We start from the raw sequence: 15,268 nt of genomic DNA, 5'->3' as shown, positions 1-15,268 counted from the left end.
TTGGGCAAAGTATCAAAGTTATTTCTCATCAGCACACACTAACAAATTCGGAGAAACCACAAATTTCAACGCGTTATCTTATCGTGAATGTCATCTACTGATTTTATATTTAGGGTGGGTCGGGCGTTGTTAGGATGTTTATACAGTTTTTTGTGGGAAAATAAAAAATAATATGTATTGGAATGGTTACAACAAAATTTGCGTTGTTGAAACTCTGAAAATCAAGATTTCGAGTTTAATAAACTATTACCTGATTATTATAATTTGTAAATACCCTTTTTCTGAAAAAAGATACATTTTTTAGTTTTGAAAAATAACTCGTCACCAAGAGATACGTACTGCATGCTTTTCCACTTCAACCGATCATAAAACATATTGATAAAACAGCCAGATAAGTGTGTCAAGAGCTTAGCTAACATAAATCGCCGCCAAACCAATCAATGCACATTTTGTTACTCGACCGCCTTGTCTCTATGCCTCTTGCTCTCTTTTTCACTCTCTTTTCATCTTTTTTGGGGAGTTTAGGGTGTGGCAACTGATAACTGATTACCTGGACAGTTTTTAGATTCCTCTTGCTTCTTGTCAACTCTTTTATAGCAATATTTTTCCGGAGGTTATTGACTTTTTGTGAAGAATGTTGTAGGCAAAACTGTAGTTTAATCTATGAAATTTGAAATTTGTTTAAAATTTAATTGGTTGTTTATGTGTTTTTCTAACGAGTTTTCTGATTAGTTTGAGTTGATGTTTTTTTAAATTAAATGTTTTAAAATCTTTCCGGTTCTTATGAAATTTCAAATTAGGTTGTTAAAAATTGTATTCTTCATTGGCTTCCCAAATTTTAGTTTACTATGTTAGCCCAAGTTTTTGAATGTAAAGTCTTTTAAAAACTATATGCTTTTCACAATTTTCTCTTTATTTTTTATTTTTTCATTGGTTTCAGTTCAAAACACACACTAAAAATAATTTTCAGAGAAAATGGCGGAAGTATCTGTGGCAATCGTACGTCTTAAAATAAGTGCGTTGTCCGATAAGTAAGTGGGTCGTTGATGTTTCATGAATTGTATGGGAATCTTTAATTTTCAGAGCTATTCCATCAGCTCAGGATTTTGAAATTTGTGTCAAAGAAGAGCCATCTACAGCAAAAAATTTTGGACCAGTAAAACATGTAATTGGAAGAGAAAAACAAACTATGAAATATTTTTTTCTATTTTTGCAGGATTATAATATAAAAAAGAGAGTTACCGTCGGCGGACATACAATTGGAGCCGATGTTTTCAAGCTCCCAAATTTCTCTTTTGAACCATCGAAAGTGAGCACATTAGAAGATATGATTCATGATTATTTTAAGAGAACTGGGTAAGATTTTTAAAAACTATGAAACCAATTAATTTTTATGATTTTTCGTACAATTAATATTCTGTTTTTTAAAGTTCTAAAATTCCAACAAAAAAGAGAACTCGGCAATTGGTGCCAATTTCTTATCCAAATGGCCCAATAAAAAATGTTTGTTTTCAAGTTATTCCCAAGCTTGAACCAAATCTTGCCTTTCCCTTATCCAAATTTTGGTTAAATATTGGAAAAATTTAGATCAAACTGGGAAAAAACCTAAGTGGCTTGAACAATACCCAAGTCTATATTTTTGGGTTCAATTTTTCCAAAATACTGGCACCAAGTCAAAATCACAAAAAAAAAAAGATTTTCGAAATCTACTCAATTCTTCAACTTACCTGACAAATATTTCTGCATAAAAATTTTATAATTTTTCAGAAACATAATTCGCCGATCTGTACGTATTCCATTACACGATGATCTGCATCAACCATCATCTTCAACAAAACCATTTGTTGGACATGTTCCTGGACTTTCACTTGTATGTGTTCCAGTATTTAATAAGGAATCAGTTGAAGTCGCAAATTCTCGTTATGAAAATCTACAAAAAATGGTGAATCTGTGTCACAATCAGCCAGAAATGTTTGATATTCATACAAAAAATATGATTCTGATATTGGAACGATGGTTGATTGACTCACAAACTTTCGATTCTTACTTCTTATCACATTTCTTTATGAAAGAATCTTCGAGAACAAGAATCAAGACATGTGTGCATAATCCAGCTTTTATTGATCTTCAGGAACAATGTATTAGGTAGGTTCTTGTAATTTTTTTTTCAGAGTTTCTACTTTAGTTTAGAATAATCAGGAGAAATTTTGTTCCAAACTCATACACCTAAAATGTTTCAGACACATGTCTCATAGTGTCCGTAGCAATGTATCATCGGCATCCGCTGATTTAGATGATCGTGTCCACGTGGCAAATATTGCCAAAATTGCCATGTTACGGTACAACAAGTTCACGATAAGTGTAATAAATCCTGCATTCAATCCAAATTTCGCTAGTGAAGATTCGGTGGGTTTTTTTTTGGTTGTGTTATTGAAATAATGAAAAATATTCAGTCATGTGTATATTTCTATCCCGGAATTAAACAATGTAGGGCACAAAGAGCTGCATCAAGTACATCACAAGATATGAGAAGTCGACTATATCCGTTGCATAAAGCTGCAGAAGATGGAAATGCTGAGGAGATACGGTGAGGTTTAACGTTATAGATAAAAGATTTACATTATCTGTAAATATTCTTCAAATTTAAAGGAAATAGGCCGGGGTTTTACAATGAAAACTTTTTTTTCAATCCTGAAACCTAAAGGTATTTTTTCGCGCCTCAATGAATTCGAAATAGCCTACGAAACCAAATAATAATTTGAAACTTTTAGGAGGTTCCTGAAAATTGGTATGGACAGTAATCTACGAGACGATGACAGTTGGACCCCATTACATTATGCCTGTTTTCATGGACACTTGGAAGTTGTTCACGAACTATTGAATTCGCCACAAATGACTGCCGTGAGACTTTTTTCTATTCGAAATAGCAGCATATTTCATTTAATAAGATACATATTTGAAGTCAAATCTTGAGTTTCAAAACAAAACCTACCATATTTTTCTATTAGCATCGCAGGTACTCCGTTTTGAAAACTTATATCTAGGTTCCTTCTACAGATATAGAAAGTTATAAATTGCAATACTAAAGAAGAAAAACAAACATTTTGTCAGTTAGCAATTATTCTATAAAACAAAAACAATCGAATTACGAGTTTCCAAAACTTAGCAATGATGTGCAATACTACTTGAGGAATTACGGAATGTCAAACGACAGAATACCTTTGAATTTTAACGCTAGAGACACGTTCAAAATAAAATCTGGAAATTTTGTTCACGTCTGTTGCCAAATGTTTTTGAGGTGACAATTTTAAATGTCTCATTCAAAACTTTTAAACCTCAGATAAATGCTCAAAACAAAGGAGGAGCAACAGCTTTACAGTATGCAGTTATAAATGGAAATGAATACTTGGTTGAAATTCTGACATCTCATGCTTCAATTGATGTTAATATTCAAAATAATGAAGGCTACCGACCTATTGATTATTGTGGAAATCATCCGGCAATTCAAAAGATTCTCGAATTGCAAATCTTCAAATCTAAAATCAATGTGAGATTGTTCTATCTGTAAGCCAAATATTCTACTCAATTTGATTTTAGGTGGATACATCTATTGGATCATTCAGTATAAAATCTCGATCTCCAGAAGAGGCAACGGTAGGAGAAGTATTGGATAGATTGGCAGAAGAAACACAACTGAATAGAGAACAAATGAACTGTTTTGCCCTTTTTGTGTATTCAGAGTCAATGTGTAAGTTTATAATTTCAGTATTTTATGAATTTCTTAATATTTCAGCACTTCAACTTCAACCAGACTCCCTAATAGATGGCAAATTAAAAGTTGATAAGTGGAATACTACAATACGGAAGCTCGTTGGAGATATTCCATTTGAAACACCAAGGCTTAAGCTAAAAAGAAATGCCTATGCTACTGCAAGAATGGAAATTGTTACGGTGAGCATTGAGGCTGTAATTTTTATAAATATCTTCGACATTAAAAAGAGAAATCAGAGAAGTTACTATTCTGACCAACACTACTAATATTAGTTATAGACCACTTCTGAAATTGAAGTTTTACAACCTGAAGACTTCGAATGCCAAAATACAAAATTCATGAAAATTGTTTTATTAAATTACAAAAGTCATTTTGGATTTTAAATATTCAAAATTTATGGGATGAGCAAGATTTGGTGGGGAAAAGTATAGCAAATTGAACCGGTTGAATTGGGATTTTCGAAAAAAAACACCGTAAAATTGGTATTGGATAGGAATTATGTCTAATTAAATCTAAAACAACGGAAATTAGTTAATGAAAAATTGCGTATAAAACTGCAAAAACGACTGGGAAGATTATTCCTCCACGAAGATTCGATGAGTTCACACATTCTCCAATAGGGCATGATGTTGAGCAAACCTGGAAGTTCATAACTTCTAAAATACTGTAAAGTTATTCTAGTCTTATTAATAACTCTATTAGTAAAAGCGAAAAAAAACCAAACCTCAACAAACGATGCAACAGATTCCTTGCGATCATGAGAATCGTCTCTGCTGAGTAAATGTCGGCGGACCTAAATGCATTGATCAATTTTCGAACGAATGATACTCCTGTTTCAAATTTGCTAATAGATTTGAAATCTCGATAGTGGGAGTTTGACACTTTCAAAATAGAAAAATTTAACATTTGGTCGAATTTTGATTTCTCTTTTTAACAACCTACCTTTCGGCTAATTTTCGAGTTGTACAAAGTGCATCCCGTCACATCAGATTCCATTCCACAATGCCGTTTCGTCACAATTTTCTCTGCAAAAACATATAAACAATATGGGACAATATATGGAGGGATAAACAGTATGGTCGGGACCATCCTCTAATTAGCTGTGAGAGAAAATGTAATGTCGGTATTATTATAATTAGGTTTGGTGGCGGGAAAGTGAGACCAGAGGAAAAAAGCGCAATTACCAGAACTTCCTCCTGTTCGGTACCAGTTGACAATACAATGTGTGTGTGTCGCATTTGTGCATGGGCTTGGAGCTAAAAGACCTTGACGGCATGCCTCGATTCTTCTGAAATCTTGGATTTTCAGAAATTCCTGATAGATGTACAATTCAAGAAAAAACTCATAATCTACTGAAAATTTGAAATGCAGCACTAAAAAATCGAAAAAAAAACAACAAAATTAAGCATTTTTTCAAAATAGTGGTTTTCCAAATTTGAATCTTCCTGGTCAAATTAACTCAAAAAATACTGCAATATCAAAGTTAAACCTATCAAACGAGGTATGCTTCGAACAAAACATAGCCATAAAATGAAAAAACACAATTTAAAAGTGGATTTTCTTTTAAAAAAACTTTTTTTGCTTCTCCTTAGCGGAATTTGAGGATTTAAAAAAAAACTATGTTGAGTATTTTAAACCAAAATCCCTAATTTCTTCACCTTGTGAAATTTTGCTATTTTCACAATTTTTGTGTTTTTCGAAGCTCCAAATAAATTCCCGCACCTACACATGGCATTTTTATATTTAACTTTTGTTTTACTTTCGATAATTTTCATCCCCTCATTTCAAATGAAAACGTACCTTTCTTCTTCTTGTTCCGAATACCAAGCGCTGTTTGGTGCACATTGAATACATTCGAGAGACGAGACTGCTGAACGTTAAAAAAAAAATAAAAACCCACGAGAATCTTGTCGTAAAAATGTTTTGAAATTTTCAAGAGAAACGTTTTGAAGTTACACTCCCTAGACATGTACACAGGTGCGAGTTTGTTCTAATTTTGAAATAAAAAGAGGGAAAACTTACCAAATGAAACAATTGAAATTGTGATGAATAATTGGAAGACTAGGTGATTGGGAAGAGTTCGAGGCATCTGGAAATACTGATAAATTTGAAGCTTTAGGGACTTCAAGAAATTCAAAAAATCATTCAAAAGAAAATTTTGTCAAAATAAGTTTAGATCTAGATGAAGCAATTATAATATTGATGAAATAAAAAGAACTTCCAGAAAGTGGACAATAACAGTTTTGCGTGGTCCACAATTCTCGATGAAGCAATTCATTCATATCTGGCTGGCCATTTAATTGCAAATTCAAAAGAAGAAATCACAAAATTTGCAGCGATTGTTTGCAGAACAATGCATGGCAGAGATTTCAAGCCTTCGTGAGTTTTTTAAATAGAAATTTTAGTGTTTTTAGTGTTATCAATCAGAAAAATATAATCTCAACAAAAAAATCTTAACTGCGTCTGACAGAGCGTCTGCAATTGAAAATAAGAAATGGGAGAACACTATTTTCAAAAAAAAACATAAAACGAGAAAAAGGGATGCTATTTTGTTAAAATTGAGTTATATTCTCTTTTTTCCTTTTTTCATATATTTATTCTTAGTTTTAGCTGACAAGTTTAGAATTTTTCAAAGGAGTATAATGTTCTGAAACCATAGGTATTGGCCTCCGAAAGTACAAAACTTTGAAGCATGAAAGTAATGAACAATAATACCAAAAGAAACATAGAAAGGGAAACGTTAAGTTAATTAAACTAGTAATATTAAATTGGTGTGAACGTATAGAGCAGCGGCAAGTAAAAGAATAAAAGAGAAATAGAGAGTACTCTCTTCTTCTTCTACTTATGAAAAGAATTCATAAGAAGATCCCTGGAGCACTTGACCAATTTTTGATGAGTTGCTGACTTCAAGTTCTCGAATTGCCACAAATTTCGGATTGTGGGAATATTTTTTGGAGCAATTTTAACCTTTATTTGTGAGAATACAAAATCAAAGAACTCATTGAAACATTTAAATACTGGAGTAAATATTGCATGTTTCTGTATTAAGGGCAGAATACCAGGGTTTTGACAAAACGTGCTCAACAAAGGTCAGAAAGGCAATAAATAGTTTTGAAAAATACCCAAAAATGTTTATAATCTTCAAAATGTTAAGTAGAATTTTTTGTAGATTTCCATGTTTCCGGAAAATTTGGATTTTCGAATCCAACAAAAATGGAAGGTACAAAAACCGCCTATATTTAAATATTTTTTTTGAAAAATAGAAAATATTGCAAACAAATGTGATCGACTATTTCAATTTCCGAAGCTCTCAAAAGTGCACGAATACTTCCGTAACTTAATATAGAACTTTTTATCATCACTTGTTCTTTGCTCAAACGTACTTTTAAAACCTCCATGACAAAAGGTTCACTCCTCCTCTCAAGGGAACACAAAATGAAAGCACGGGCGCTTAGTGCAGGAAGCCATTCACAACAATACGGGGATGCCTAATGAGGGGTTTCACTCAACATTCTGCCACCTTTCTACGGATTCTGATAAGTTGTTTATAGCTTTCTTCCTCTCTATCTCTCCGGGAAGCTCAAAATGCAAGTATTTCGAAAATTTAGAGGACACCTGCTTAGCAATTGGGAGAAGAAGCCCGGCAATTAGCTATGGAGGGCACCAACCCCGGGAAAAGAGAAACATGGAAAATGAGCCAAGTACGGGGGCAAACACTCATTTCGAGAAAAAAGAGTGAAAAAACAGAAGGGAAATGAGATGGGCTCATTTTGGAGCAGTTTGTCGTCGTTTTGTTTGTTGCCTCCTGCCCCCTTTCCCCATCCACCTTTTTTTTCGTTTAACTCTTTTTTTGACAAGAAGAGTTATAGAGAAGAAGGGGGTATACCAGTTGTTTTTGCTGATTGGATATGGAACTATTGCAGTAAAAAACGAGGAAGCGGTGCAGGAAATTATGGGAAATATTTTAGCTTCGCGTGTAAAATATAGCTTTAAATACTTTTAACGCAAATTCTAAAGACGCTTCAAATGGGTTTTAGATATTCGGAAAGGATTGATTTTTATAGGTTTCATTGAAAATCTTTTTTTTTTGAAAGTTGACCCACAAACTGGTCCTAAAAATTTGACGTTTGTTTTAGGAAAAGGATTTAAACAGACAAACAGACAGAAAAATATAGTTTGAAATTCCAAAAATGTCCCATTGCTGATATTTTTGCGAGACCCCATTTGTACAAAAAAAAACGATTTACGGAGGAAAAAACGAGAAGTGCTCATTTGAGCACAAAACTATGAAGTGAAAAACGAGAAGTAAGGCAGAGTTTCAAATGAGCAAAACGGCAAAAAACGTTTTTTTTTGCTAGAATTTTTGGCACAATTGCCTGGCTCAGCGTCACTTTGAAAGTTGGCTAGAAAAGTGGTGAATGAGAAGTTGCATAGTTAAAATGGTCCCGGGAAAACTCTTGGATACGTACGTCTCCTCCTCCTCCTTCTTCTCGTCATCAGACACTAACAAATGAATGAATGAATGAGAAGTGCGAACGCGCGAAAGTGGGGTGGAAACAGGAGGGGCGGAGCTTATTTCATCAAGACACTGCCAGGTGCCAAAGGGTCGAAAAGGGTCATGATGACTAGAAAAAAAGTTGGAAAAAAGTATACAGCTGTGGCAATGTGTCTGTCAGTGCTGGGAGTACTGTAACAGATGCTCTTCTCTTATGAAAATTTTATTTTTTAAATGGAGTGTTTTGATATCCAATACGGGGCTATCGGAAAATGTCTATCTATAGATAGACTATTTTTTAAACGTTTGTTAAAATAAAAAAGAGTGCGTGGAGTGGGATAAAAAAGTATGGTACAATAAAGTTTCCATTGGCAAATTGATTTTTGGAAATTTCACAGATTTGTTGTTTGGCGGAATTTTTAAACAACCTTATAAATTTAAAAATTTGACTATAAATTTAAAATTATCCTCATTTACCTATAAATTGTCAAAGAATTTTCTCACATTTTTGTGATAGTAAGCATAAGTAAGATGAACATTGCAATACGTTAAATGTTGTATGTTCAACGTTTTCAATTTTTTAAAAGAAAAAATATCATTTTCTAAAATGCAAGAATAATATATGCCTTAGCGTTTTAAAATTTTTGTTTTTTTTTGGCAATTGCCAAAAAAAAGTCAAATTTTACGGATGTTTTTTAAAGTATTTAAAAATTTGATGATGTGCTTTCCAAATTGTTAGTTCCAAAGATGGAAAATTATATTGTGCACAGAGTAGATTGGAAAAGTATTTTGCATCCTAATATTTTATTGATTTTTCCATAGATTGTCTCTCATGAAACTACAAAAATGAAAATTTGATATTTAAAAATTTGGTACATAGCTCCAAACAGTAGCAATCAATAGAAGCCAGTATTTACTGTGTGTCTGTCAAGTGTATTAAGGCGATAAGCCGTTTTTCTTCCCTCCTATTTACAGTAACCTGATCCCATATCCCTTTTATCGGAAAAATAATTCCTCCTTCTATTTTGCAATATTGGCACATCTCAAGATGGTCCTTCTTATACTCGTTTCGTTTTCCTTACTTACTTTAAAATTGAAAAATAAATGGGAAAATGTGTACATATAAAGGGGTGAAAAGAGTTGTTTACACACTATTTGCAGTGCCCCCAAAACTTTTAATTCGCACCTAGTTTTCTGGACAGGGACTAGAAAACTTTAAGTTTCGACAGATTTTTTTAACCGAAGGAGATGACTATAAAATTGTTATCCAAAATAGATTTGGTATTTTCTACAGTTTCAAAGTAAATCAATTTATCCCTAAATATTCAGAGACCGTTTTTTTCATATAATTGCAAAATGTTCTAGAGATGGTTTAAAAAACTAATACCTTGTTTGTATATGGATGACGTCATCTTTCACGGGCTTTTGTAATTTGCCAAAACTTTGACAAAACATTTTGAAAAATCTTACAAATTTTAGAATTTTTTTCGGATTTTTTTTGTCGATTTTGAGTTTGCTTTTGATAAACCACTACTCCGCGTTCAAAATAGTTTTTTATAGCAAAACTTTTGGAAATTTTCTCCAAATAATACCACTGAGCAAAAATTGGACAAAGTGGTGTAGAATATCCTGTTGTCAGGGTGAGAAAGTCGTAAAATTGGGAGCATAAGCTTAACGAAATGACCTCTTTTAGTGTGCAGGTGTGTGCTCTTATACACTTGCATTTGCATAATTATGGAGAGATGGGACCATATTATCTGTGTGTGTTCAGAGAGAGAAGGGTCAGATGACAACAAGATTGGAATAAAGAATAAAGGAAAAATAGGGAAAAAGAAGAGCTGTTTTTTTGGTGATTGATTGATGGGTTGGTTGGATGTGAAGGTGATTGAGGTTGAATTATTCATGAGAGTGTGTGAACTGAGTGATTGGGAGGAAATTGTAATTTTCCGGAATAGAAGCTGCAAGTTTGAAAAATAGAAGAACTGTTTACGATATTTGAATCGACTCAAATATCTTTTGATCCTAAAGTTCCAAAAAAGTCCTCAATAACTTTTGGTGTTTTTACTTCTTTGTCTAACATAAGACTCAAGACAAAAAGTTGCATTCTTCCGGAGGAAAGGCGATGAAAAATGTCAGTCGGGTGAGCAGAAAAAGCAATCAACAACATGAAAAATTGGCTGAGGCGGATAAGAAGAGCCCTCTTTTTTTGGTTCAAGATATCTCTTCATGTAACACTATGGATTAACGCGTTGAAATTTAAATTAAAATTGAAAAGTGGCAAGAGACGCAGGGGTGCGCGATACTTTTGGCAATTTTTGGGTTTTTTCAAAAATATGCCAAGGTTGATGAAATGTACAGAATTTATGAAAAAATAAAATTGCCTACTGCGTCTCTGAATTTGATCTAGAAATATTAATTTTAGAAGTACAGTTCATATTTTCTCTAATCGCCGAATTCCAGAAATTTTGAAATTTGATAATTTTTGGCAAGACCCAAATAATTTTTTAGAATGAGGTTGTTAACAAATTAGTAATTCTCAACTACTTTCGAGTTTAGAAAGCTCTTCCAAACGCTGTTTTCGCAGACGCATAGTATTTGCAAGGTGTTTAGAAGTGTGTTCAAAAAAATAATTAAAAATTATTTATCGAATTGGGCTGAAAATTTTAAACACTTTTCAGAAATTGCCTTATTCATTCAGAATTTTCCTACAAAAAACAAATTTGTTTTAAAAATTGTACAGTTCTCGAATGTAGTGCAAACCGCGAAAAAATTAAGAATACCTACGTATTGATATGGTATGCAAGCAGAGGTTCAGTAAAATAATAATTTTCTATTGAAAAAAAATGTTCCAGCCTTATTTTTCCGTAAAAATGCGATGTTTTTGATGATGCCCATCTTTTGGGTTTTTGTCTCTCTCCTCGCTCACAAACCCATATTCTTTGCGGGAAAAAAGAAACCGGAGGGGGAGTAGAAAGTTTGTTATGATGACATCCAAAGTAAAAACGGAGGGATAAAACTCCGTCTACGTTTTGGGAAACACACACAAATTGGTCGGTTCCTTGGGACCCCTTTTCACGCTTCATTTGATATTCTTTGGGAAAAAGGACAGAGGTCCTAAGCATTGGAAAGTTATTGGGAAGAAATTAGGGAGGAAAGGGAGAGGAGAGGGATTGCATAAATGTTGCATAATAAAAACAATATTGCATACGAATGTTGTTGTCTTCTGAAGCGGAAGAACACAGAGAAAGACCGGAAGGATAAGCACATGGGAACTTGTGAACCACAATAATGTTGGCACTTCTAATACAAAGAAAGAGCTTCTTGAATTCAAAATTAGATAGCTATCTCCATTTTTTTAGAAAATGTTTGACCTTTTTCCTGGACTTCCAAATTAGACTTTTGTTTTTAAAAAGAGATACCTCATAATAATAGGTGACCTCAAAAAATTAGCTGCAAACGTGCACTATCGATCTGAAAATATATCAATTAATTTGATCACTTCTTTCAAGGTCTATAAAATTGCTCCAAAAACTTTATTTCGTTCAGGCCGTGGAAGTGAAACTTTGTCTAGAACAAAGTGCTCCGCTGAAGATAACTTTTCTCCTTTTTAGGTTAAATCTAAGCTGACGAAAATTTGATAAAATCGTGGTGCTAACTTGCAACTTTTATTTTCTTTTTTTTCGTATTTTTTTCAAATATCAATTCCCTTGAGCTCAATTTTCTCGTTCTTGACCTCATTCATTTTCTTCACTGAAATTGAAAATGAAAACCTTTGACTGAAACTGATGAGCTTTCTTCAAAAAAAAAAACTGAAAAGATGCAAATGTGCAAATTCAAAAGAGCACAAAAGAGGAGGGTGTCGGAAGCGCAAGAACAACATGACTATACATCAATTCCGAAATGGGGCGCGAAATTTTGGAGGCTTATATATCCTTTACTACTGCTCTTTTTTCGGGAGGATGTAGCACATCCTTAAGAGTTCAACATAGATAGAGAGCACAGATGGGGAAAGGAAATGAATGGAAAAGCTGGAAGGATTTTCTGAAAGTAATCAAAAAGAAGTGGTTTTGCAGATCTAGAGAAAGACTGATGCTCGTTATTGTATCCCAAAACATTTTGATAAAGAGCAATACAACGCGAATTCCATGTGATTACATTTCTAAACCAAAAATGGAAAAAAAACACCAGAACTAATATTGATGTTTTGATTATTACAGAGCTCAATTCTTTAAAAAAAAATGAGGCACACAAAAATTTTCCTACAAAAATCCAAAATTTAATACTACATACACGCATACAAGACTCGATCTTCCCAAAAACCAAAATTCTGAGCCTTTCCTGAAGTTCAAGAAACTTCCCACAGCTCAAAAAAATCAAATTGAAAAAACCACAGCTTAACTAAAAGCATCTAGAATAGAAGTTTACCTCCATGAAAAAAATCCACAAAGTGTAATCCCGTTTTTTCTCGCCGAGAGACCCAGAGATACGGAAAGAGAAAAAAGAAGAGTTGTCCGTCGGCACAAACTAATCGACAATGGGATTATCCATTATGAAGTGCAGCTCGTTTATGTAAATCCCTAGTCCGTTACTTGTTAGATGCGCGGTATTTCCGACTTTTTTGGGTGTATGAAAAGATGTTGGATTAGGAACAACGTCACGACTTTCCACGATAACTTCGTCAACTGTTTCTTTTTCAGATCAAAAAACTTATCGAATTTATATCCACAGTACATGCTTGACAATCATGACAGAGGGAAATTGGCGGATAGGCTTAAAGCACAGCTTAGAAAAAATGAGGTACACTTTCCGAATAAAAACTTCTCAAATACAAAACGTCTATTTCAGACGCAGAACGATATGCAGCTTGAAGCAGAGTTTATTTCAATGGCTCGAGGTCTTGTCACCTACGGTGCCTCGTTTTTCGATGTGGACGTTTTCACGAAAAAGGTGAGAAAATAGGATTGACTGAATGAACAAACGGAAACACAAGGGTTGTCCTTGAAAGCGAGAAGCATTCAATTCTTCAAATGACCCCTAGCAGCAGCAAATCATGGGAAATTCGGAAATTCGAACGATTATTATAGGGTGTGGATTGTCAAAACACTGTATTTCATATTTCATTATGTCATGAGGGCAATTTTTGTGATTTCGTGTTTTAGACTAAACTCCTCTATGTAGGTAAAGTTCAAATGATGTTTTTAGCTGGAGTAGAGCAATTTGGGATTTTGTTTGAATATAGTCAATCTCCAGAAAATCTCAAAACGAAACATTGAAAAGATGCTTAAGGGTTTTTTAAATTTTCAGGCAACATTCTGATAAATTGTCAAAGTTGTCTGACTGTAAATAAAATAATTTAAAACGTTTTTTTTCTATACTACATATAGCATTTTATCACGATCGTTTTAAAACACTCTCCTCACTGGCGCTTCTCCACCTTTAAACCAAAATTTTTTTTAATTGTCATACTGAAATAACTTGTTACTTGGTTATGTTTCAAAAATGTCCAATCGCCCATGAGCAACTTGCCATATAGTTTCTAATTTTCATTAGTTAAAGTTATTCAAAAATTATGTTGATATATTGGGAATCGAGTAAGAAACTATACATGAACTTTCCCTCCCAGTTAACTGCTCCAAACTTCGAATAAATAATAAATGCACTCCATCATTTGAAATCGAACACTCTCCCACCACCGTCATTTCCGAACTTTACCAAAAACTTTCGGTGCCCACTACTATGGAAAAGTGTGAGATAATTCCTTAAGGTCTTCCGGATTCTGAAGTGCTCTAGCCGTTGAAACGCCGTCTTTAAAGTGTGAGCCTTTTGAAGAATTTGGTTGGTGAATAGAATTCTGTGGGGGGAGAAAATGGACAAGAATTCAGGAAATACGCGGTGAGAGGGGTACTAAATACCTTCCTGTCATGAATCGGTCTATGGTATCTGGGACCAAACATTATCTTTTTTGGATATTGCCGATAAGGAAATGTTCGAAAAACTGTGCTGAAATGACACAATACCATAGTTAAACTTTTCATAAAATTATTAGGGAAATGGTAATTTCTAGCCAATCGACCAATTTTTCTTTGTATTTTCTTTTTCACTGAAACTTTTTTATATCTCAAACGTATTGGAGTGTTTAGTTATAATATTCGGTCCAGGAACTAGGAAAGTATCTTTACAAAATCCTCAATGACAATAGTCCACCATTAAACAGAAGATTATAAATACTTATTGACAAATCATTAAACGTGACAGACGGGGGTCAAGAACCCCCTTCTGGTATAGAACTGGAAGTGCATCACAATTACAGTTAATTATAGAGCATGGGAACTGAACAAGGATTGGTTGGAGTGAATGATCATGGATTGCATATTATTTTTAAGAAAACGTGGACCGTCAAAAATTTTCGATTCGACGAATTCACGGCGTCGAATAAAGAAAGCAAGACTCTCGAGGTAAATGGTTTCAAAAATTGTGAAATTTTAAATTCCATAGAACTCGGAAAAAAGAGCTATGAACTTTTTAATTGCACACTTTTGTAATGTTATATTACCGATTCGTCCGACATTCGCCATCTGTTGCATAATTACACATAGTAATTTAGTAATTTAACAGAACAAAATAGTCGAAAAATAAAATAAAATATGTGATAGTTTTGCTCTTTCCGAAAATCTTACAGTACTTCATTAAGATCCTTTTTTTAGATTGATGCGCAACGAGTACGTGATTCGTATTACATTTTGGTCTCTACACAAATGAAATTTCTCACTGGGATTCTTCGAAAATTCCAGAAATCTTAATAAAATGTTCAAACTTTTCAAGATGATCTCATAAATTTGTTGATTTTTGTTTTAATGTTTGAATTTTGTTCACAGAAACGAATGATGTTTATTCCCTTCAAATTCCCTCAACTCTATAATCGAAAATTGAGTCAAAAAAAGGATGAAAAACACTCAATTTCCCACGTTTTCTGATCAAAATTATACCCTTTCATACAATGT

At 33.5% G+C, this 15,268-nt stretch overlaps 2 protein-coding genes across 4 annotated transcripts; one reads left to right on the top strand and one right to left on the bottom strand.

The window, feature by feature from the left end:
- Positions 1-970: 970 nt before the first annotated feature.
- Positions 971-15,116, top strand: kri-1 (FERM domain-containing protein; the record flags this gene model as incomplete). 2 transcript variants are annotated; one of them, NM_001026692.7, is made up of 15 exons in its annotated part: positions 971-1,031; positions 1,084-1,165; positions 1,217-1,356; positions 1,768-2,145; positions 2,241-2,406; positions 2,454-2,587; positions 2,772-2,901; positions 3,341-3,547; positions 3,598-3,748; positions 3,794-3,951; positions 5,997-6,151; positions 12,965-13,064; positions 13,113-13,214; positions 14,588-14,722; positions 14,972-15,116. In NM_001026692.7, 15 exons carry the CDS (start codon positions 976-978, stop codon positions 15,065-15,067), a joined length of 2,190 nt encoding a protein of 729 aa, NP_001021863.1. In that variant the 3' UTR covers positions 15,068-15,116. The 2 variants fall into 2 exon arrangements, with proteins under 2 accessions (NP_001021863.1, NP_001021864.1); NM_001026693.5 differs by lacking the exons at positions 14,588-14,722; positions 14,972-15,116 and having other exon boundaries at positions 976-1,031; positions 13,113-13,616.
- T02E1.8 lies at positions 4,106-5,861 on the bottom strand (the record flags this gene model as incomplete). 2 transcript variants are annotated; one of them, NM_001263781.3, is made up of 6 exons in its annotated part: positions 4,106-4,411; positions 4,497-4,565; positions 4,715-4,797; positions 4,957-5,060; positions 5,573-5,642; positions 5,795-5,861. In NM_001263781.3, the coding sequence occupies 6 exons, from the start codon at positions 5,859-5,861 to the stop codon at positions 4,304-4,306; spliced, it is 501 nt and encodes a 166-aa protein (NP_001250710.1). The 2 variants fall into 2 exon arrangements, with proteins under 2 accessions (NP_001250710.1, NP_001250711.1); NM_001263782.1 differs by lacking the exons at positions 4,957-5,060; positions 5,573-5,642; positions 5,795-5,861 and having other exon boundaries at positions 4,304-4,411; positions 4,715-4,768.
- Positions 15,117-15,268: the final 152 nt, after the last annotated feature.

Source organism: Caenorhabditis elegans, chromosome I (assembly GCF_000002985.6).
Source record: "Caenorhabditis elegans chromosome I".
NCBI lineage: Eukaryota > Metazoa > Nematoda > Chromadorea > Rhabditida > Rhabditidae > Caenorhabditis > Caenorhabditis elegans.
This window is presented reverse-complemented; position numbering and strand designations above follow the sequence as displayed.